The sequence below is a fragment of the Saccopteryx bilineata genome, chromosome 6 (assembly GCF_036850765.1).
Source record: "Saccopteryx bilineata isolate mSacBil1 chromosome 6, mSacBil1_pri_phased_curated, whole genome shotgun sequence".
NCBI lineage: Eukaryota > Metazoa > Chordata > Mammalia > Chiroptera > Emballonuridae > Saccopteryx > Saccopteryx bilineata.
In genome coordinates this window covers 172,496,144-172,520,529 of record NC_089495.1, presented here as the reverse complement: position 1 = coordinate 172,520,529, position 24,386 = coordinate 172,496,144, and the positions used below count along the sequence as shown (strand labels likewise).

Sequence of the window (24,386 nt, the reverse complement as noted above, 5' to 3'; positions counted from 1 at the left end):
GATTAAGAAACTAAGAATTTTACTAATGCTGTATCATCAAATTATTCATAATTATTGAGGGAAGTGTCAACAATTTCCTAACAGCCCAATTTATATCTTCAATGTTGTGTATTTTTGAAAGAGCTTCCTCAACAGAATCCAATTTTGTTTCTCAGTCTGTCTTAACCATTCAGATCAGAGAACAAAATCCAATTTAAAAAATGTTCTTAATGCTCATTTCTCTTTTCAAACAGGGCTATTCAAAAAAAAAGTGTAGAACCAGGTCAGCCATGAAACTGGTTTTCAAAAAGCATCCGCACACAAACACTGGCTTGGGCCACAACACCTCCAGGATGGTCAGCCCTCCTGGTCATTCACTGCCAGCCCCCCCTGCTTCTACCCTCACCTAGCCTGTGAGAAACTAACATCTACCTAGTGTATTTCACAATTCCTCAGGTGCTGCACCTCCCACTGAAAACAAAGTGCAGAATGACAAAGAACTAAATGGTGGACACCACTTAGCTACAGTAAACTGTGGGGACCACTGTTCTCATCAATGTTGAACTTGACCACTACAACCTAGGACTCCAGGCCAACAGCTGGTCTCCCCAGGACCTCAGTACCACCTGTGCATGAACTTATGCTGCGCGTAACCACCATGTGCCAGACAAGCTCCACCGAGTGGGTCAGAGAACAAAAAGTCAACTCTTGTGCTTGCTTAAAAGTCATTATGGGTAGGGGTGGGGCAGTGTTAAGGAAATTAAGGAACAAAATGAGTCTCCAATGGCAAGAATTAAAAAGCATGTGCTTAAAATAGTAAAACTTATGATTTTAAAATAAGAAATCAAGGCATCACTTACTCTTGCTTCATTCTGCTGAAGTTTTTCCTCCATACTTAAGGCAGTGGGGGAGTCTAACAGGGCAATCTACGATTTAAACCATAAGAGAGCAGCAATTAGTAAACAGCAATAACCTTAAGGAAGGATGGTGCCATGATACAGTAAATTACCAAAAATTGCCAAATAAGCTTATTTAAATAGAGATTTAAAAGGTATTGTCCCACACTCTCTCCCCTCAAAACTGTCAATCACACCACGGAATCTTTACTTCATGGGCTACATATCTCATAATATTCAAAACCACGGTAGCCTGGTAAACCTACATTTGCAATACAAATCAGCACAGTGAGAAAAAAACAACTCTCATACGTGCCTTGACCAGGCAAGCCCAGGGTTTTGAACCGGCGACCTCAGAGTTCCCAGGTCAACGCTTTATCCACTGCACCACCGTGAGAAAAAAACAAATGTACTATCACTAACATTTTACCAAAATCAAACATTATCTAAATACCTAGATCCTAAAGATTCATCTGTTTTGAATATGCGCAAAGTAAAAATTTCAAAATGTAAAAAGCTTAAATCTTGCTCAAACACAGGCTCCTGAAATCTATCCACGTCGACACACACAGAAGGAAAACTCATTTATTTTCATTGCTGGGTGATATCCGGGTATGGTATGGCTACACCACGATCTATTTATCCATTTCCTTATCCAGGTTGTAAAGGTATAAAGATTGACGTGAGAATGACAAATCACAAAATCAGGTTAGAACTGGGAGGGGCAAGGCAGACAGAGCCAGGAGAGCCAGGAGGGGTACTCGGGGGCTTTGACTGTACTCATAACTCCTATGTGACAGGTAGGCACAGTGCTCCCTCAGCCCTATGAGAAAAAAGAAAGGGGGTATTACTCCCTCCGCAATCCCACAGGCAACCAGCTTTATCCAATTTGCTGTGTAAAAGTGCAATTATTCTGGTCATATGCAAGCATGTTTTCATTGTTTTTTAAAAAATACACAACATTCTGATTCTGAAAATCAACACTACTCTGAATATTGCCTTTTTTTACTCAGCAATATATCTTGGGGGAAATTCAGTACAAATAAAATCATGACATTCTTCTTAATTCCAATCCACCGTAGAGCGGAATTGTATGGGTAGTCTGTAATTTATGTCAGTGCTCCCCTACTAATAGAAAGGCATTTTCCAACCTCCTGCTCTACCCACAATGCTGCACTGACTACTCCAATACTAGCTGCCTACAGCATGCATAGTTGTATAAACACAATATACTCCTAGGAGGGAATTTGTGAATCATCTATATGTATGACTTTTGTAATAGCCAAGCTGTCCTCAGAGGTTGAGAATTTTTTCATAACTATTTACTTTTCAATTTCTTTTTTTTTTGTATTTTTCTGAAGTGAGAAGAGGGGAGACAGACAGACTCCCACATGCGCTCAACTAAAATCCACCTGCATGCCCACTAGGGGGTGATGCTCTGCCCATCTGGGCCATTGCTCTGCTGCAACCAGAGACATTCTAGCACCTGAGGTGGAGGCCATGGAGCCATCCTCAGCACCTGGGCCAACTTTGCTCCAATGGAGCCTTGGCTGAGGGAAAGGAAAAGAGAGAGAGAGAAAGGAGAGGGGGAAGGGTGGAGAAACAGATGGGCGCTTCTCCTATGTGCCCTGGTCAGGAATCAAACCCAGGACTTCCACACACAGGGCCAATACTCTACCGCTGAGCCAACAGGCCAGGGCCTACTTTTCAATTTCTATTTGAACAAATATAACGTCCATGAGGTGGTTAAACATCCAGACTAACAAGACTACTGTGGGCCACACTACTCAGCAGAAAGCAGGGCTGCCAGGAGAGAAGGGCACAGCGATTGTGTGCTCTCTGCAGTAGCCCTCACAGCTGTCTAGGAGACCTGTCTGTGGCCCCCCTGAGAGGCTGAGATTCGCACAGGCATATGCGAGGCCCACCTTGGCTCAGAGGCTCTCATCCACCGGAACCAACATCTCTTGTAACAATGTCATAGGCACATCCTGCAGGGTTCCCAGAAGAGACACGCCTATTATAAGATTCACTGCACGCAGGGAAACCCAAATCTATGGCTTCTACGCAGCACATTTATAGCTTATATGGAGTTCATCCTAATCCAGACACAATTCACCTATTAGGGGGTACTTTTATAATTAGAGACATTGTGTGGCGATACATCTGGCATTCCACTGTTATCCAGCTTACAGAGAATAAAACCACCAAGTTGACTCAAGGAGAAATTCATCCTTAGTGGAGAAAAAGAAACTTTGCTAGCACATTACTTCATTACATTACTGCACCTAGCATGCCATCTTACACACAGATGGTACTCGATAGATACTGTTCAATGAAGAAATGCAAGTGGCAGATGTTATAATGACTGCATCATTATATATGGTTGATAATTTTCAAAACAATTAGTAACCCCCTTTTATAACATGGTTAGTTTTAAATCCATTGTAGGAATTTTTTCATCTGAAATCAAAACAAACATTCATACCACATCAACAACTCAGTAGATAATGACTGATTAAATACATGCAATGCAGGCTATCATGACCACAATAACTTTTGGAAAATTATTTTGAAGCGCCATTCATACCACATCAACAACTCAGTAGATAATGACTGATTAAATACATGCAACGCAGGCTATCATGACCACAATAACTTTTGGAAAATTATTTTGAAGCGCACATAAAGAAAGACCTACATAGGTCCTTTCTAAAAGAAATCTTTGGTAAAACTAAAACACTTGCAATTAAATTATACTTTGCAAGGTGCCTTTTTAGAGGAAATATATTCAGAATTAAATAACAGGTTAAGTGTATGTGTTAAACTGAGTTTAACACTACATCAAAACTTTAGCCGCATCAACTCACCTAAGGACATATAACAAGAAACTCTTGCCTCCCACCCTTGCCAATATACTGTGCAATCAAGTGCTTTGATTTTTGCCCATGTGAAGTGAAAAAGGACATCTCATTGTTTTTTTAAGAACTTTGAGGTATAATGTACATACAGTAAAATACAGCTTGATAATTGTATCTATGTATCCATTTCCATATACTTATTCATTTCACTGTTCTTAATATCTGCACTTACTATATTTCAAATTCTATTGAGCACGCTTTCCTATGTTGATAGGCCATTTGAAGCTCCTTATTGTGAATTGTGCTCAAATTCTTTGTGCACTTTTCTGTCTGGTCATGATCTTTTTCTTATTTTTAATAGCACTTCTCATAATAAGAAAAGTAGTCTTACAGTATGAGTTGGCAATCTTTGTCCTGATTTGTATTGATTCAAGCAGATATTCATTATGTAATGTAAATATGCTGTCTTCACTTATTTTTTGTCCATGTGAGCTCTCATAAAATGAGAAAGAGGAGTTCAAGTTCCCTGTGACAAATGTATATATGGCTCTGTCTTCCCTATAGATTTTTTGTTTGTTTTCATTATTTTTTTCATATTTCTTTTTAGTTTTATTCGTTTCTGAATACCCTAAATTGAAATGTGCATTTTAAAGACAATAAATCTCATTATATGAATATTGACTTCTCTTTTTTTTTTCAGCTGTGACTCCAAATACAATCCAAACAGGAGTTACACTATCTCTTCTCTGGGATTTTTTAGAGACTTACTTTACCCTTCTGTGTTATTTCTTTTCAATCAGAGTTCATATTAAAAACTGTTTTGGGTTAGTTTCAGGTGTACAGCACAGTGGACAGTCATACACTTTTACAAGGTGATCTCCCCAATACTTCAAGTACCCACCTGGCACCATACAGTTACTGTAGTATTTCTGGTTATAATCCTATGTTGTACTTTACACTCCCTTGCCTGCTTTGCAACTACTAATCTGTAGTTCTTAATCCCTTCACCTTTTTCACCCAACTTCTCCCCTCTGATGATCACTGGTCTGTTCTCTGTATCTGTAAGTCTGCTTCTGTTTTGACTCTTCATTTAAATTCAATATATATCATACATGAAATCATATGGTATTTTCCTTTCTCTGTCTTACTTTACTGAGCATAATACCCTATAGACCCATTCATGCTGTCTCAAATGGTAAGGTTTCATTACTTTTTATGGATAAGTAATGCTCTATTGTATATATGTACCACAGCTTTTTTATCCACACATTTATTTATGGATACTTGTGTTGCTTCCATATCTTGACTACTGTAAATAATTCTACAATAAACATAGGGTTGCATATACTCTTTCAAATTAGTGTTTCCAGGTTCTTTGGATATATTCACAGAAGTGGAAACACTGGATCATAAGGTAGTAAGTACCATTTTTAAGTTTTTGAGGAAACTCCATTCTATTTTCCATAGTAGCTGGACCAATCTGCATAACCACCAACAGTGCACAAATTTCCCTTTTCTCCCTTTTCTCCACATCCTCATCCACACTTGTTGTTTGTTGATTTATTGAAGATAGTCATTCTAACAGCTGTGAGGTGGCATCTCATTGTGGTTTTAATTTGCATTTCTCTGATAATTAAGGATATTGAGCATTTTTTCATGTTTATTGAGTATCTGCATGTCCTCTTTGGAGAAATGTCTATTCCCTAGAGTTTTGTTCCTTTTTTTCCTTAATGAAAGCTGACATATTTGACTTTAAGTATGAATTAAACCCTTTGTTGTAATAAAACACTTTTCATAGGCTCAAATAATGCCATTTTTGCACTTCCTTCTTTTCCCTTGAATTAGCTGGAAGGCTTTTGCTCATCATCAAAAACATTATAGGCCCTGGCCAGTTGGCTCAGTGGTAGAGTGTCGGCCTGGAGTGCAGGAGTCCCAGGTTTGATTCCCGGCCAGGGCACACAGGAGAGGCGCCCATCTGCTTCTCCACCCCTCCCCCTCTCCTTCCTCTCTGTCTCTCTCTTCCCCTCCCGCCACCAAGGCTCCATTGGAGCAAAGTTGGCCCGGGCGCTGAGGATGCCTCTGTGGCCTCTGCCTCAGGTGCTAGAATGGCTCTAATTGTGGCAGAGCAACGCCCCAGATGGGCAGAGCATCGCCCCCTGGTAGGCATGCCGGGTGGATCCCAGTCAGGCACATGCGGGAGTCTGTCTGACTGCCTCAGAAAAATATAAAAACAAGCAAACAAACAAAAACATTATATAACTTAGCTTTCCTGTGTGACTCTAACGAGTATCTGTCTTAAAACTTTATACATACTGATATTTCTATTATCTATTATTTAAACTTTATCTGGGACTCCAGCTACAAAAATGAAGGATCCATCCTACATCCATGTTCTCATTGTGGTCTTTGCTTCCTGACTTTTGTTGCTCATTTTATGTTTTTATATATATATATATATATATATATATATATATATATATATTTTTTTTTTTTTTTTTTTTTTTTTTTTTACAGAGGCAGAGATAGACAGGGACAGACAGACAGGAACAGAGAGAGATGAGAAGCATCAATCATCAGTTTCCCGCTGCGCATTGAGACTTCTTAGTTGTTCATTGATTGCTCTCTCACATGCGCCCTGACCGCGGGCCTTCAGCAGACCAAGCAACCCCCCGCTGGAGCCAGCGACCTTGGGTCCAAGCTGGCGAGCTCTTTGCTCAAGCCAGATGAGCCCACGCGCGACCTCTGGGGTCTCGAACCTGGGTACTTCCGCATCCCAGTCCGACGCTCCATCCACTGCGCCACCGCCTGGTCAGGCTATGTTTATATTTTTTAATTTTCTTGTTACCTCCAGATACATTCAAGAAAGAAGAGTTAAAAGACATTCTCTTTCTGCCAAATTCAAAGCAGAAGTCTGAAAATATAAAAAAGAGACTTGAAAAACAAGATATCCAAGTACTCAATTTCATTAATCAACTGAGAAGTACAAAATAAAATCATTCATTGATGACCTATGCGTTCATCAGAATGACTGCAGTGAAAAGTTGACAGTACCAAGTGTTGACAAGGACCTGTGGGAACTACCCCCATCACATTTATATACTGATGGCAGGGTATAAATTGGTATAACCACTCTTAAGAATTGTTTGGCTGCATCTACTAACATGACATAAGTACATTTTCTGACCCAACCACTCCACACATAGGTATAAACCTAACAAAGGCATCTGCACATTTACCATAGACATGTAGAAGAAAGTCCACAGTGACACTAATAGCACCAAAAAACAAACAAACACCAAAATGCCCATCAAAATGAGAAAAATGAGTTGGGACACATTTATATAATGGAATACAATAAAGAAATGAAACTAAATGAATCAACAACTACATGCACCAACATAGATGAATCTCACAAATACAACATTGACTAAAGGATGTCAAGTCAAGAGTATATAGTTCATAATTCTATTTATATAAAGAACAAAAACAGGCAAAAGTGAAAACTAATTCATTCCTTTAGAAGTCAGGATTGTGGTTACCCTTAAGGGAAAGCATGGGAAGCCCCTGGAAAGGAACACTGAGGGGGACTATTAGGGTGCTGGTAGAGTTCTGTTTCTTGATGTTGGTACAGGTTAGATAGGTGAATTCATCTTCTGAAAATTCACTGATATGTATACTTGTAATATATAATTTTTGCATATATGCAAAACTTCATTAAAGAGTTCATACATACACGCCCTGGTTGGTTGGCTCACTGGTAGAGAATAGACCTGGCATGTGGATATCCTAGGTTTGATTCCCGGTAAAGGCACACAGGAGAGGTGACCATCTGCTTCTCCACCCCTTCCCCTCCCTTTTCTCTCTCTCTCTCTCTCTCTCTCTCTCTCTCTCTCTCTTTTCCTCTCCTGCAGCCATGGCTTAATTGGTTCTAGCACATCAGCCCGGGGTGCTGAGGATGGCTCCATGGAACCTCTACCTCAGGTGCTAAAAATAGCTCGGTTGAGAGCACAGCCCAAGATGGGCAGAACATAGACCCTAGACTGGGGTTGCCAGGTGAATCCAGTCAGGGCACATACAGGAGTCTATCTCCCCTCTTCTCACCTGGGAAAGAGGGGGAAATAAAAGAGTTCATACATATATATAAATGGCTACATATATATCTATATATCTCTATAGTAAGAGAAGCAAATTCAACACATGTCAAAATATTTTACCTTAAATTGTGATTTTGAAACTGTATGCACATGACATTTTGCACTGGAAAATACATAAAATTATTAAAAGTAGGAGTGGGTTTTTACTTAGCTGTACCAAAATAAGCCTAGAAATGGAACTCTGATTTGAGTAACATTCTCAATGAACCACGGCAGCATTTGGAATTAAAGGTTGTAGGAACAGAGCAATGTCATCAGAAAAATCTACAGAGAGTTTTAATGAGTGCTTCAGAACACCTGTTTATTTTATTGAGCATCACAAATTTAATTAACCTAGAATAAGTGTGTATTGTCTCACAATAATTTATAGCTTCAGTGTGACAAACTATCTTAATCTGGACTCTTGTTTTTATTGTAATGTATTAGTTTATCAAAGAATTTTACCTGCTGTGTGTTCTAAAACTGACTTAACCATCTCTTCCACCCTCGCCGCAAAGACTACAACAACAACAATACTCCTTTAATTATACTAGTAGTTTCTGGGCATGAAAGAATCAATATGAAAGACCATGAAGTATAAGGCAACTGGCATACATGGTACCTCTGAAGACCTTCCTCAGATAGAATTTGTAAAGGTTTCAGTGAACTATTTTTTTCTGTCCATGTGATCAGGCTACTTTCAAAAATTTCCTATTTAATTTTAAAAGGCTGATCTTTCTCTTCCCTCATTCACATAACTTAGTAAACCGTTAAGTAAAGAAGCTGCACAAGAACTTGCCAAATACTTTCCTTCACATGTAGTAGTTTGGGTGATGCCATAAAATCACACTTAAATGTTCACTTGGCTAAATCATGTTTTAAAAACATCGAAAAAGAGATCCTAATAACAAGTTATATAAATAAAAATAACTATTGGGGTTCATGCCCTAAGCTACACGAGCCTGATAACATCACGCACAGCTGGACTATTCCTTCTGACAACTTCTTTCCCACCAGGAAAGCTCACAGCAAACAGGAAAACGGGCGTGGATATGTGTTTAAGTGCAGTGAGGATTCCTATGCAGCCGCCGTCCACCATCTCATGGGAGGGAACCGTCACGTGTATTTCAGGACACAGGACACTCAGTGAGATTTTCATCCTGTGCATTCTCATAGGTCAAGGCACTTACGGGATGTCGGGGCTCCATAGGCCGTATATTCCTAGATAGAAAGCTGCTCCAGAGAGAGCACTTCGCATTTAAAGAAAACTAACTTTTTAATGATACACTTAAAACATCTACTTATAGGTTATGAAAATGGGAAGAAATATATGTTTGTTTATTTCTAACTCCAATTCAACTCAAACATTTTGGAAAGCTATCTTTGATTTTCTTTTAAGAGTGGCCTTTCATTACAGCACTATGTACACCTATAAGAACCTAACTCACACCATTCATGGACAATGAACCGTAACTCTGTTATGTACACCCGGCAGGTTATAAGGAAGTTCACTGTGAAAAACACAAAAGGACAGGCTCCTTCACCAGAATCCCAAAAGATCCTGAAGTGAGGCTGTTTCAACAACCAAGCAAGGTCCCAGGGACATCTCAGTCAGGCCCTAGGTACACCACCACCATGGCACTATAGTACCATTAACCTCCTCTGTAACGGGTGATACAAAATAAAAACTCAGAAGAGTGTTCAAACTAGTCTTTCCTGCTGTTAAAATACATTTCTAAGTCACAAAACGCACAAATAGAATTTTAAATATAACTCGTGGCACTTCAATTTCCTTCCGCTAATGGAGATTATGCTGCTAATCCTACTGCATGCTAAATTTCCATCCATAATTGACACTTAGGAGATAGTTGATCATTTCAGACTTAGTGGATCAAACCTTCCTCACTCATTGAGCTCATGATAAATGCAAGGGCCAGTGGCAGAGTTAATGCAAAGGAAAGGCCAGCTAACTCATTCACGCTTTTCTTCCCTCTTATTTACTCAAATCAATCCAATAAGTGAGATAATTGTCTCATTAAGGTCTAGAAATAAACATCATTACTCAAAGAAAATTATCTATAAAGCTCAGAAGAGCCCCACCTGATTCCCCTGAGCAAGCAGCGTTTTCAGTCTGGCTATTTCAGCTCGCAGCTCACGGATGAGCTTGACGTTGGCATCCTCATTAATGGTTGGCTTGTTGATGATATTTTTGGCTCTATTTGCATAGCGAAGAGTACTTAGGGTTTCTCCATAATTGACATCAGCAGGTGAAATGGCTGTGAAGAATGAATTCAAAAAATAATTTATCCAGCACTCCATGTTTCATTTAACACAAAGTTGGTTTGTAATTTAAAAGTCAGATTAACCCCAGGTCATTGGATAGACTAAATATTCATTGCCACAGTAATGAATATTAAAAATTATCTAAGATTTATAGGAAAGGCACTCACTATACTAAATTAAATGTCATTTTGCTCTTCTTAAGCATAGAATCAGCCATCTAACCAACTCTAAAATGAGATATGAGATACTCTACTGTTATTTAGGGAGCTTTCTCTGTTAAAAACATAGGACTGTGATGGCAAACCATTTATAAAAACCACCCACTTTTGCAGTGCTGGTCAACCTGGTCCCTCCCACCCACTAGTGGGCATTCCAGCTTTCATGGTGGGCAATAACGGAGCAACCAAACGGCACTGCGATTGGCCCAGCATGAAAGCTGGACCACCCACTAGTGGATGGGAGGGACCGGGTTGACCAGCACTGCAAAAGTGAGCAGTTTTTATAAAAAGGTTCACCATCATGGACATAGGAAGAGGCAGAAGTCAGGACTACAGTAGTCCCCACTTATCCGTGGGGACAAAAGTTCCAAGACCCCAATGTATGACTAAAAGCTCTGATGGTGTCAAACCTGATCGACTTTGACCCTTCTGGAAATGTGGCAGAAGCTTCTTCATGGAAAGACACAGCCACTTCAGTAATTTTCATATTTTTCAGTCCAAACCTATTCCTGAATCTGTGTGACCACCCTTTACTTGCAGTAAACAACTAATGTCACTCATTTTTGGGGACACCTTGCTGAAGTCTGTCTATATGCTCAATGCTTTCTGGAGCAACATGTTACCATCGACGGAAACACGTGTTCAGTTCATGTGTTCCAGCCACAAAGTGTAACGCCTTTTCCATCTTAATGAAATACTTACCACACACTGCGGCCGTAACATTTGCAGTCTGAAGTACAACAGCAAAAGTAGCATGAATTTCTTTTTCCTTCTTCACAATTTCATGGATAGAAGATCCATTATTACCATAGATATTAGCAACCTCAGCATACAATGCTTTTTTCTTATTAAATTGAGAACTTTAACCTGTTCACTTAATCCTTTGAGTAGTATGAACGTTCATGTACGTCCTTGTGCCTCCTAACTTTCCAGGGTATGATCATACAAAAATTTTTATATCTATATTAAAAATATGTAAAGAAACATTAAAAAAGGCAAATGTATGTTCTTCTTGTTTCCATAAATTGGTTATCAAACAAACATGATTTTAAGTTAATTAAACTGGAACTGGAGCTAATTTCATTTTTTGTAAAAAAACAACAACTACTAATTCCCGGGGGTCAGCAAGCAGGAAAAAGAAACTCACTACTCAAAGGGTTAAAAGCAGCACTCTCTGAAGTCTACCTGACTATCCAAATTACCAGCCTCAGTGCTCTTGCACATTAGGGCCATTACTAAGTAAAATAAGGGTTACCTGAACACAAGCACCGTGATGCCAGCACAGTGGATCTGGTAACCCCAGACGGCTACTAAGTGACTACCAGGTGGGGAGCACACACAGCATGGGGACACTGGACAAAGGCATGGTTCACATCCTGGGCGGGACTCAGTGGGATGGTGCAAGATTTCATTACATTATTCAGAACAATGTGCAATTTAAAACTTTTAAATTTTTTATTCTTGGAATTTTTCATTTAATATATTTGGACAAAAGTTGACCAGCTAACTGAAAACACAGAAAGCAGAACCATGGATTGGGGGAACCACTGCACTTGTACTTCTCAATATTAAGTAGAAATTAAAATATTTTTTAAAAGTTCTGGCAAAGTAGGCCCTGGCCGGTTGGCTCAGTGGTAGAGCATCAGCCTGGCGTGCAGAGGTCCCGGGTTCAATTCCCGGCCAGGGCACACAGGAGAAGTGCCCATCTGCTTCTCCACCCCTCCCCCTCTCCTTCCTCTCTCTCTCTTTCCCTCCTGCAGCCGAGGCTCCATTGGAGCAAGGATGGCCCGGGCGCTGAGGATGGCTCCTTGCCCTCTGCCCCAGGCGCTAGAGTGGCTCTGGTCGCAACAGAGCAACACCCCGAAGGGGCAGAGCATCACCCCCTGGTGGGCAGAGCATCGCCCCTGGTGGGCATGCTGGGTGGATCCCGGCAGGGCGCATGTGGGAGTCTGTCTGACTGTCTCTCCCCGTTTCCAGCTTCAGAAAATAAATAAATAAATAAATAAATAAATAAATAAATAAAAAAAAAAATAAATAAATAAATAAAAGTTCTGGCAAAGTCTAGCATCTGTATGAATCCAGAGCATGGGAATTTTGAAGAGTCAGTATCAGTTACTGTAATTCTTTTCCTCTTAAAGCTGTGGTTAACTACACCTCCACCACTACCACAAACTTTAGGGTTCAGGTAGCTACAGACCCCGGGGAAGACCCCCTTGCCTAGTTCATGGCATGGAGTGTGGGGGAGACCTGGAAACAGAGGAGGGTGAGGAGGCAGAAAGGAAGAGGGGGCGTAGGAGGGAAACAGTTTTTGAGTTCTCCTCAACAGTTTTCTTCTCTTCGTATATTTTTCTTTGTTCCGCTTCTTTCAACTAACTAGTGAAAATAAAGTACTAAGTATATTACTATTATTATTTGTTATACTTATTGGGTTTTTTCCCCTCTCAATTCTTAATTTGAAATTGCACATTTGCTGCTTTAAAATTTTTTTGAAGTTGAGTTATTTTTACTTAATGTCCCTATAATCATTTTCTCCTATGAGTTTAGTGGAGTTGAAAGGTTCTGTCCTGTACTTTGAGAAGAGAATAGCTGAGAATCATTCTGCATGTAGGCAAGTTTCTGGAACTAGAAAGAAGAAAGAAGAGTAACATGATACTACAGGCTAGACCACACACAGTAAGTGGTTTTCTTCATGACAGAAAAACGATTGTTTTAACATAAAAAAGATGCTATTTTTGAATGAGACTCTTTAAACAACTATTTACAATTAATTCACATGAAACACTATGTTGAGGAAAAGAACTTAAAATTCTTACTGGCAATCATGATAGTTTTAGAGTTTCCTCCAAGGCTATCTTTTAACAACCAAGTCAAAACAGAATCCCTGTAAGGCACAAACACTTGCTTCTTCTTTACAAAAGGGTTGGCTGCATCCTGAGATAGATCAGCTATAGGAAAGAAAGAAAAAAAGAACAGTAAAAGAGACAATTAGTAAGGTTTCTCTCCTCCAATTTGGCTTCAGCAAATCTTAAGGATATAACCTCACTTTGTAACAAAAACATCACTGCTCTGTGCTAATGTGGGGCCACAAAGAATAGGAGGAGGCCGGTGACAAGTACAAACCTACCTAAGGCAGAAATGACATTTCCCAGAGTCACGAGGGATTTGTTAATGTTCCCCCCTTCCTTCAGCCTCACCCCGGTGGCACCCGTGGCATCGGCGCGCTCGCTTCCAGCAAGATCGACTAAGTGGATCTTACTCACGGTTTCACACGGCATTTCAGAATCAAACTTTGCCTGGAGCAGAATATAAGAGGAAAGTTAAAGAAGGAAAAAACAGCTGTGATGTTGCTTAGGATGCAAATTTTAATTATTTTCCACTCTTCACTAGGATCTCTCAGCATAAGATTTTGTTCTTTTCAATTTGGTTATTTCATTGGCCTTCTCACTGATTACAAAAACTTTCAAAATTAAACTGAATACCATGTGATTCTGAAATTTTCTTAAGAACAATGTCATTTTTCAGATCAGTCAGTGTTCGCCACAAAGGCTCACTGAGTCTGACAACAGCAGAACAAGGGCCTCAACACAGAGGGGCGCTCAATTAAGAAAAATGAACGTAAACACAATTAGTTTTGTTTTCACCTAGAATCTTCAGTATTCCGAGCACAATGGCTCTCCAAAATCTAACAAATGTAGACAATTATGTAAAAGATCATTTGACCATTAGTTGGTGTTATAACATTTGTTTCACAAATTATATATTTAAAAGTGATCATCTTAAATACTGGATTCCTTCAGCCTGAATTCTATCAAAATTTTACTTTCCCAAAGACTTTTAACCTACACTGTACAGTCTGAACCAAAATTCCAACAAGAAACCACTGTGTTTTGACAGAAATGTAAGCTTCTCAGAAATTAGGAATGGCCGTATCCTACCCTGAGTTAACTAGGGAGCCAGAGATAAACCAGGAGGGTTCATCAAAAGCAAAGGTTTAACAAAGGTAAAGATGTGCAGAACTGATCGACTGACCTTAGAGAATTTTTTCTTTTTCTCTCTGATCCCCCATTATGAAAATGCTACCCTTTCCTTTTGTACCTGATGTGTTCGATGGTTAATATAAGCCAGGACTCCCCCCAAACTCCCAACATACTATTAAGTCCTCAGAGGACCTTACAAGTTTGCGTTTATCTTTCTATTGGCCTAGATGTTAAAATATTTACCTTCAATAATTTCCAGACAAATTCAGAATGTCCTCCAGCCCCTAATCAGAATGGATTCTTATATTACTAGTACTTTAAAATATCCGTTGTCCTTTAACATCACCCTAATAATCCTAATCAGCATTGCGGTGAGCTCCCTGCAGAGATAACACACCACAAAGAGGTGCTTGCCTTGGCCTCCAGCTGGCCTGACTTGCAATCCATTCTCTCCCACAGAGCTGGAAACTTTAGCTTCATTAAGCCCAAAGTAAGATTTATGTTTTGAACAGGGAAGAAGCCTGCTAAATATTTCTTAAGAGGACACATTCAGGCCATGTCAAATTACTGTGACTGGAACCACAGAGAAGTTCAGCACAGAGCACATGTTCAACTCTAACAAGAAAACTACAGGCAGTCACCTTTGCCTGCTGATACTCCTGGTTCAACAACCACGGGCCCTCAGCTGGTGCTAAACAGCAAGTAAAGACTTCAGGGACAGAGCAGAGCCAGCAGTCCCAGAACTGCCCTTACCTGAGTGAACTTGATGGTGAAGATGGCATGAGATCTGCTACTGACGTCGTTCATCCCCGTAGCTGCGGTGGTACGATTGATATTTCCTGCATCCATAAGTTCTTCTACGTCACCATAATTCTGCACTAAATGTTTGGATAAATCTGAAAAAAAAAAGAGGGGGGAAGAAATCTTTCTAATATATAGTAAATGGAATAAGAAATTTACCTCTATGAATTAATGCACAACTGGACAAATCTGTTGTTGGAAGCTCTTACAATTGTTCCTATAGAGGGGAAGTTTGTAACATACTTGGGAGCTGGGCCTCCTGGGATCAAAGCCCAGCTCTGCTGCTCACAAGCGGACTTACATGGTATGGCCAAGCTACAGACCTCACCATGCCGCCATCATCTGATCTGAATAATGCCTAACACAGCGGAAAATGTTAGCTATTATCATCAGCCTCATTAGCATAAGTCACAGCACACAGAAGGGAAGTGTAAACACTATAGGCAAAAGCATTTTTTAAAATCCTCTTTAAAACACTGTATTCATTTTCTTGGGAACATTCATATGGTTCTAATGTCAAATACTATAAAAGGTATACTGTGTAAGGGTGTCACTTTACCCCTATCCTAGAACCCACCCCCTACATTCCCTGTAACCCAATGTTATCAGTTCTTCCACACCCTTCTAGAAATAACCCATACATATACAGGCAATTACATATTTAAAGAAAAAAATATGTTTTTTTTTTCCCTATCACACAAATGGCAGCATACCAAAAGCATAAGTTTGCAACTTCCTTTTTTCTATGTAATACTATACTGAAGAATATTCGATATCAGTTAAAGAGAGCCCTCATTCATTTTATTATGGGTGCAGAGCATTGGACTGCATGAATGGGCCGGCCCAATTTAACCAGTCGCCTATTGAGATTATAGAGGATGTTTACATTTTGTTTCCAATTACAAGTAACACTGTTGAAAATAATCTTGTGCATAGGTCTTTTCAAATGTGTGTAACTATTTCTGCAGTATAAATTCTTAAGGGATGAAACTGCCTGATCAGAGCACATTTGATATTTGGACAGATATTGCAAAACTTGTTCTCTATAGAAGGCAATTCACACCCAGCAGTAGCAATGTATAAGCCTGCCTGTCTCCCAACACTGTCATATCAGGCTCACTTACATCTGCCAGAGACAGGTGACAAATGTAATCTTGAAGAATTTTTATTTTGCTTTTCTCTACGAGTGAGGCTGAGCATTCTTTCCTCCATTTAAATATCATCTGTATTTCTATATCTGTGAACAGTCTACTCACATCCTTTGTTCATTTTTCTACTTGGTTATGGGGTCTGTCCTTATTGATCTATAGGAGCTCTTTATAGATTAGGAAAATTGGTTCTTTGTCTGAAACTTGAATTGAAAATATTTTCTCCATTTTGTAAGTTGTCTTTTTACTTTGCTTATGGTATTTTTGTCAATATATAAAGTTTTATTTCTTTTTATCACTTCAAATTTACCACATTTCATGGTTTCTGGGTTTTAAGTTAAATTTTTTAAGCCTTTTCCGAATTTCTGGAAATAATAACTCGTATTCTTCCAAAGTTTGAGTAGCAAATTTATAGAAAATTAAATCCCCATGTGTACCCACATAAGATTCTGGATATTTAACCCTGTTTAATTATACTTTCTCTTCATAAACCAGCTTTAGAATATTCTACAATTAAAGGGAAAACATGAAGGCACAGTTAGGCTATTAACAATAGCTATTATTAACAATAATAGCTATTCTACACTCCATAAAACAAAAACATAATGACATACCTTGCTTTGGGCATAAATAGCAAAAAGTCAATTAGAAACTTAATATTGATACAATGCAGATGGTGTCCTGCCGGTGCACCTGATATCTGCAGGTAAAAAGCATACCCATAACAGAAACATCTGCAAATTCATGACCAGTTCTCAGCCTTGCCTCCCAAGAATCACAGGAAACAGCAGCCACACAGAAGCACACTGCTGTGTGTAACTCCCACCGGCCAGCCTTCCTCAGCTGCCTCATCAGACTGAGAGTAGCTTTTTTATAAGAAGAGCCTTGAATCCAGCCCACTTTAAAATAATTACTGAAGGCCATCCCATTACCCATCTAAACTTGTGACATTCCTCACAAATGGCTGTGACATAGCTATCAGGACATAAATGCTGAGAACCGCAGCACAGACAATTCTATAAATGACCTCTTCAAGAGGCAAGACAGTGTAGAATCTCCTTATGGTTATATGTTACCATTAGTGTCAGTAAAACTATACCACTAAAATGCAGCGTCATTTAAAAAGACAGGTTATAGCGCTGCTTATCTTCCCTGAGAACACTGGAAAACAAATTGTCAGAGACTTCTTAAAGCTGAGGAAATCTATTGGCAAGCCCCAGAAAACCAGTGAGTGTCTAGAGAAGTGGGACTTCATTAAATAAACATTGTGTAATAACAGCACATCATTTTTACTATAGTATACTGCTCACAAAAATTAAAGGATATTTCAAAATGAATATGAAGTGATAAAATATCCCCTAATTTTTGTGAGCAGTATATATTATACTATAACAAACTGCCAAAAATAAATTTTAAAATCTCAACAGTATCCCACTTTTTTTTTCTTTGAAGCTATTATTTTGGCACAAATTCCCACTAAGAATAGGGCTGTGCGCCGCGAGCGGCCGACGCGAGCCCCCGCGAGCGGCCGCCGCGAGCAGCCGCGCGCGCGCCGGTCCGGTTGAGCACCACTGACGTTCCCAGCGGCCCGCACACAGCGAGTGGGGGTCGCCGGCCACCGGTGCCCGGAGCGCCCCATTCGCGCGCGTGCCTTGGGCATTCCACGCGCCCAGGGCGCCCTGCTGGCCCGCACACCCAGGGGGCTCCATTATCCTGCGCCTGGTGCAGTCCAGCCGCCAGCGGCGGGCCAGCGGGACAGGCTTGGGAGATTCTCTCCGTGGGCGGGGCACCTCACCCAGCCATTCAAGCTAACAATCAAGCGTTGGGGGAGGGGCGCGCGCAGGCAGCCTAAAATACCTTCGGAAGCACAGCTGCGACCCAATCACTGAAATTAGCTTAACCCATAAAATCTGCGCACCCTCGGTTCTAATTGATAAGATCTCTCTCAGTTCAGCGATCCAAGACAAGAGGCGTGATATTTTTTAGTGCCTCTCGCTAAAGGGGCGGGGGCAACTTCTGACTGATAGAGCCTCCATATTCAGGGATAAACGCTAACAAGAAGGACTTGGCAGATAATAAGGTCTATACTACACTAGTCGTAAGCAGAGACTAGTGCCTCTTCTTCCCTGCAAAAACAGGCTACAAAGTGTGGAAAGCCTGGGTTGAGAGGTCCAACTAAATGATAGGCGCTGAACAGTCACCTTGACAACAATTGACTCCCACCCCCGCCTGATTACACTGGAGGCCCTGACTCTCAGAGCCTTTCCCAAAGCCTTGCACTGAGTGGGGATAGAGTGGGGATTTCCCAGCTCTTTGAGCCTCTTACTCCCCAGGCAGAAGCAGTTGCAGCCTTATAGCTGGATCACCAGGCTGCTAATTCAGAAAGGGGGGACTAGGAGAGAGAATCCAGGAAAGCAAACTCTCTCATCGTTGGACCCTGCAAACGCCAACAAGCCTTTACTTCCAGCAAGACTAAAGCCAATTATATGACATTGCCATAGAATCCCATCAACTGCAAATCCCTACCTAAGAGTGACACAGGGGCAGAGCCTGGGGTACAGAGTCACCGACCAGGAAGAGGGAGAGAAAAGAAAAAGGAAGAAGTTAACCTCTCAAAATCAAGAAAAACCCACAGACTTTACAACTTGATCCACTAATTTTTTTTTTTGTTGTTGTTGTTTGTTTCTTCTATCTTTTTGCCTTTATTTCCTCCAACTTGGTCCTTCTATTCTCTGCCCATCTTATGCTTCCCCTTTCTTGAACTACACTACCCATGAGTGTTGCATTTTATTTTTCTTCTTCATCCTCACCCTCCTTTAAGGTTATACTCCAAAACACTTAACTCTCACTCTCTCCTCTTTTGTTTTGTTTTTTTTTTTTTCTTGCTTTATTTTGTTTTTTTCTCTTCCTATTTTATCTCTTCCTTCGTTTTTCTCTTTTTCTTATTTTTTCCTTTCTATTCGTTTTTTCTTTTCTCATTTTACTTTCCTCCCATATAATCCTCAATCACGAACAAATTAGTTAATTTGGGACTCAAGGCTTTTTTTTGGCTTTATTTCTCTTTTTTGCTTTTGTTTTTATTTTTTTTTTCTTGTTTGTTTATTTTTGTGGCATTTTGGGTCCTCCCAACCCAAGGTCTCCATTATATTTAGTCTTCGCTCCACTTAATACAACAGATTTTTACTTATTATTTTTATTTTTTCTTCTTTATTATTCTTTTTTGGTCCTTTTTTCTGGTTCCCTCTTATCCCTCTCATTATATCTCTTAGTTGACCATCACTTACAAGCAAATCATCTTATGCTTGTCTAAGATTTTCTTCCTTTTTTTTTTTTTTTTTTTTTTTGCATTTAGTAGGTCCCTACTCCCTTTTTTTTTGCCCCCTGAACTCTTCACCCCAAATCAGGCCCTCCATTATAGGCACGATATTTCCCTGAGGAGGGGAGAGGAGGGAAAGAGAAGAGAGAAAAAAAGGGGGAAATAATAAATTATTACTGTTTTTTTTTGTGGGGTGTTTTACCTTTTTTTTTTTTTTTTTTTACTTTTTACTCTTTATTAATTCTAATTAGTGCTATCAATAAGACCACCCTCAGATGCCGATAAGAAAGAGGAAATTGAATATTATGGATACAAAAGAAAGAGAGGTAACACAAATAGATGTGGAAAAATCTATGGAGAAAAGACTTAACATATTGGAAGCCTTGGAGCTAAATGACAGAGAATTTAAAATAGAAATCTTAAAAATACTCAGAGATATACAAGAAAACACAGAAAGGCAAAATAGGGAGATCAGAAAACAACTCAATGAACACAAAGAATATATTACCAAGGAAATTGAAACTATAAAAACAAATCAAACAGAAATGAAAAACTCAATTCACGAGCTGAAAAACGAGGTAACAAGCTTAGCTAACAGAACAGCCCAGATTGAAGATAAGATTAGTGAAATAGAAGACAAACAACTTGAGGCACAACAGAGAGAAGAAGAAAGAGACTCAAAAATAATAAAAAACGAGAAAGCCCTACAGGAATTGTCTGACTCCATCAGAAAGAATAACATAAGAATAATAGGTATATCAGAGGGAGAAGAGAAAGAAAATGGAATGGAGAATATACTCAAACAAATAATAGACAAGAACTTCCCAAGCCTGTGGAAGGAACTAAAGCCTCAAATTCAAGAAGCAAACAGAACACCAAGTTTTCTTAACCCCAACAAACCCACTCCAAGGCACATCATAATAAAGATGACACAAACCAATGACAAAGAAAAAATTCTCAAGGCAGCCAGGGAAAAGAAGAGTACAACATATAAAGGAAGGCCTATTAGATTATCATCAGATTTCTCAGCAGAAACTCTACAAGCTAGAAGAGAGTGGACCCCAATATTTAAAGCCCTGAAAGAGAGGAACTTTCAGCCAAGAATACTATACCCATCAAAGCTATCCTTCAAGTACGAAGGAGATATAAAAACATTCACAAATACAGAAAAGATGAGAGAATTTATCAACAGAAAGCCCCCACTCCAGGAAATACTAAAGGGGGTTTTCCAACCAGATTCAAAGAACAAAAGAAAACAACACCACAAGTAACAGCTCCACCAAGAACACAATAAAACCAAACTTAAACTGTGACAACAAAGGAAAAAAAGGGGGGAGAGGATGGAGATTAACAGTAGCAAAGGATGATGAAGTGCAGAAATACTTATAAGATAGGGTACTACAATGAATATGGTAGGTACCCTTTTCATTACTTAATGGTAACCACCCTTAAAAAAACCACCACAAAAACACTTGACTTAAAAAAGGTAGCAACAGAGGAAAGAAGTATGGAACACAAACAAACAAAAACAAATGATAGAAAAACAAAAGAGAAGAATCAAACTAGATACAAAACTAACAGAAAGCAATTTATAAAATAGCAGTAGGAAACCCACAAGTATCAATAATTACACTAAATGTAAATGTAATTGGATTAAACTTACCAATAAAAAGACACAGAGTAGCAGAATGGATTAAAAAAGAAAATCCAACTATATGCTGCCTACAAGAAACACATCTAAGCAACAAGGATAAAAACAAATTCAAAGTGAAAGGCTGGAAAACAATACTCCAAGCAAACAACACCCAAAAAAAAGCAGGCGTAGCAATACTCATATCTAATAATGCTGACTACAAGACAGAAAAAGTACTCAGAGACAAAAATGGTCATTTCATAATGATTAAGGGGAAGTTGAATCAAGAAGACATAACAATCCTTAATATATATGCACCAAACCAAGGAGCACCAAAATAGTTAAGACAGCTACTTATTGACCTTAAAACAAAAACTAACAAAAATACAATCATACTTGGAGACCTCAATACACCGCTGACGGCTCTAGATCAGTCATCCAAACAGAGAATCAATAAAGATATAGTGGCCTTAAACGAAATACTAGAACACCTGGATATGACAGACATCTACAGGACACTTCATCCCAAAGCGACAGAGTATACATTTTTCTCTAGTGTACATGGAACATTCTCAAGAATTGACCATATGTTGGGCCACAAAGACAATATCAGCAAATTTAGAAAAATTGAAATTGTACCAAGCATATTTTCTGATCATAAAGCCTTGAAACTAGAATTCAACTGCAAAAAAGAGGGGGAAAAACCCACAAAAATGTGGAAACTAAACAACATACTTCTAAAAAATGAATGGGTCAAAGAAGAAATAAGCGCAGAAATCAAAAGATATATACAGACAAATGAAAATGAAAATACGACATATCAGAATCTCTGGGATGCAGCAAAAGCAGTAATAAGAGGAAAGTTCATATCACTTCAGGCCTATATGAACAAACAAGAGAGAGCCGAAGTAAACCACTTAACTTCACACTTTAAGGAACTAGAAAAAGAAGAACAAAGACAACCCAAAACCAGCCGAAGAAAGGAGATAATAAAAATCAGAGCAGAAATAAATGAAATAGAGAACAGAAAAACTATAGAAAAAATCAATAAAACAAGGAGCTGGTTCTTTGAAAAGATCAACAAAATTGACAAACCCTTGGCAAGACTCACCAAGGAAAAAAGACACAGGACTCAAATAAATAAAATCCAAAATGAAAGAGGAGAGATCACCACAGACATCATAGATATACAAAGAATTATTGTAGAATACTATGAAAAATTATATGCCACCAAATACAACAATCTAGAAGAAATGGATAAATTCCTAGAACAATACAACCTTCCTAGACTGAGTCATGAAGAAGCAGAAAGCCTAAACAGACCAATCAGCAGGGAGGAAATAGAAAAAACTATTAAAAATCTCCCCAAAAATAAAAGTCCAGGCCCAGACGGTTATACTAGTGAATTCTATCAAACATTCAAAGAAGACTTGGTTCCTATTCTACTCAAAGTCTTCCAAAAAATTGAAGAAGAAGCAATACTTCCAAACACATTTTATGAGGCCAACATAACCCTCATACCAAAACCTGGCAAGGATGGCACAAAGAAAGAAAACTACAGACCAATATCTCTAATGAATACAGATGCTAAAATACTAAACAAAATACTGGCAAACCGAATACAACAACATATTAAAAAAATAATACATCATGATCAAGTGGGATTCATCCCAGAATCTCAAGGATGGTTCAACATACGTAAAACGGTTAACGTAATACACCATATCAACAAAACAAAGAACAAAAACCACATGATCTTATCAATAGATGCAGAAAAGGCTTTTGATAAAATACAACACAATTTTATGTTTAAGACTCTCAACAAAATGGGTATAGAAGGAAAATATCTCAACATGATAAAGGCCATATATGATAAACCATCAGCCAACATCCTATTAAACGGCATAAAACTGAGGACTTTCTACCTTAAATCAGGAACAAGACAGGGTTGTCCACTCTCTCCACTCTTATTCAACGTGGTGCTAGAAGTTCTGGCCAGAGCAATCAGACAAGACAAAGAAATAAAAGGCATCCATATCGGAAAAGAAGAAGTAAAGCTATCACTTTTTGCTGATGATATGATCCTATACATCGAAAACCCGAAGGACTCCACAAAAAGATTATTAGAAACAATAAACCAATACAGTAAGGTCGCAGGATACAAAATTAACATACAAAAGTCCATAGCCTTTCTATATGCCAACAATGAAATATTAGAAAACGAACTCAAAAAAATAATCCCCTTCACGATTGCAACAAAAAAAATAAAATACCTAGGAATAAACATAACAAAGAACGTAAAGGACCTATATAATGAAAATTACAAAGCATTGTTAAGGGAAATCGAAAAAGATACAATGAGATGGAAAAATATTCCTTGTTCTTGGATAGGAAGAATAAATATAATCAAAATGGCCATATTACCCAAAGCAATATACAAATTTAATGCAATTCCCATCAAAATCCCTATGAGATTTTTTAAAGAAATGGAACAAAAAATCATCAGATTTATATGGAACTATAAAAAACCCCAAATAGCCAAAACAATCCTAAGGAAAAAGAATGAAGCTGGGGGCATTACAATACCTGACTTTAAACTATATTATAGGGCCACGATAATCAAAACAGCATGGTATTGGCAAAAAAATAGACACTCAGACCAATGGAACAGAATAGAAAGCCCAGAAATAAAACCACATATATATTGTCAAATAATCTTTGATAAAGGGGCCAACAACACACAATGGAGAAAAGAAAAGCTCTTCAACAAATGGTGTTGGGAAAACTGGACAGCCACATGCAAAAGAATGAAACTCCACTACAGCCTGTCCCCGTATACTAAAATTAATTCAAAATGGATCAAAGACCTAAATATAAGACCTGAAACAATAAAGTACATAGAAGAAGACATAGGTACTAAAATCATGGACCTGGGTTTTAAAGAACATTTTATGAACTTGACTCCAATGGCAAGAGAAGTGAAGGCAAAGATAAATGAATGGGACTACATCAGAATTAAAAGTTTTTGCTCAGCAAGAGAAACTGATATCAAAATAAACAGACAGCCAACTATATGGGAACTGATATTTTCAAACGACAGCTCAGATAAGGGCCTAATATCCAAAATTTACAAAGAACTCATAA

At 38.8% G+C, this 24,386-nt stretch overlaps 1 protein-coding gene and 1 non-coding gene across 5 annotated transcripts in view; both read right to left on the bottom strand.

Annotated features, from left to right (window-relative positions):
- The window catches only part of KIF16B (kinesin family member 16B), a 366,353-nt gene that overhangs the window by 280,290 nt on the left and 61,677 nt on the right, over window positions 1-24,386 (bottom strand). For all 4 annotated transcript variants that reach the window (XM_066234513.1, XM_066234514.1, XM_066234515.1 and 1 more), the window contains exons 8-12: window positions 15,098-15,240; window positions 13,492-13,660; window positions 13,181-13,312; window positions 9,967-10,142; window positions 840-905 (exon numbers count right to left, since the gene is read on the bottom strand). In XM_066234513.1, the coding sequence (XP_066090610.1) occupies window positions 840-905; window positions 9,967-10,142; window positions 13,181-13,312; window positions 13,492-13,660; window positions 15,098-15,240 (686 nt within the window). The remainder of the gene's footprint in view (window positions 1-839; window positions 906-9,966; window positions 10,143-13,180; window positions 13,313-13,491; window positions 13,661-15,097; window positions 15,241-24,386) is intronic.
- Window positions 4,432-4,554, bottom strand: LOC136309857 (small nucleolar RNA SNORA26). The gene has a single exon (XR_010726487.1). It is a non-coding gene; the product is annotated as a small nucleolar RNA SNORA26 (small nucleolar RNA).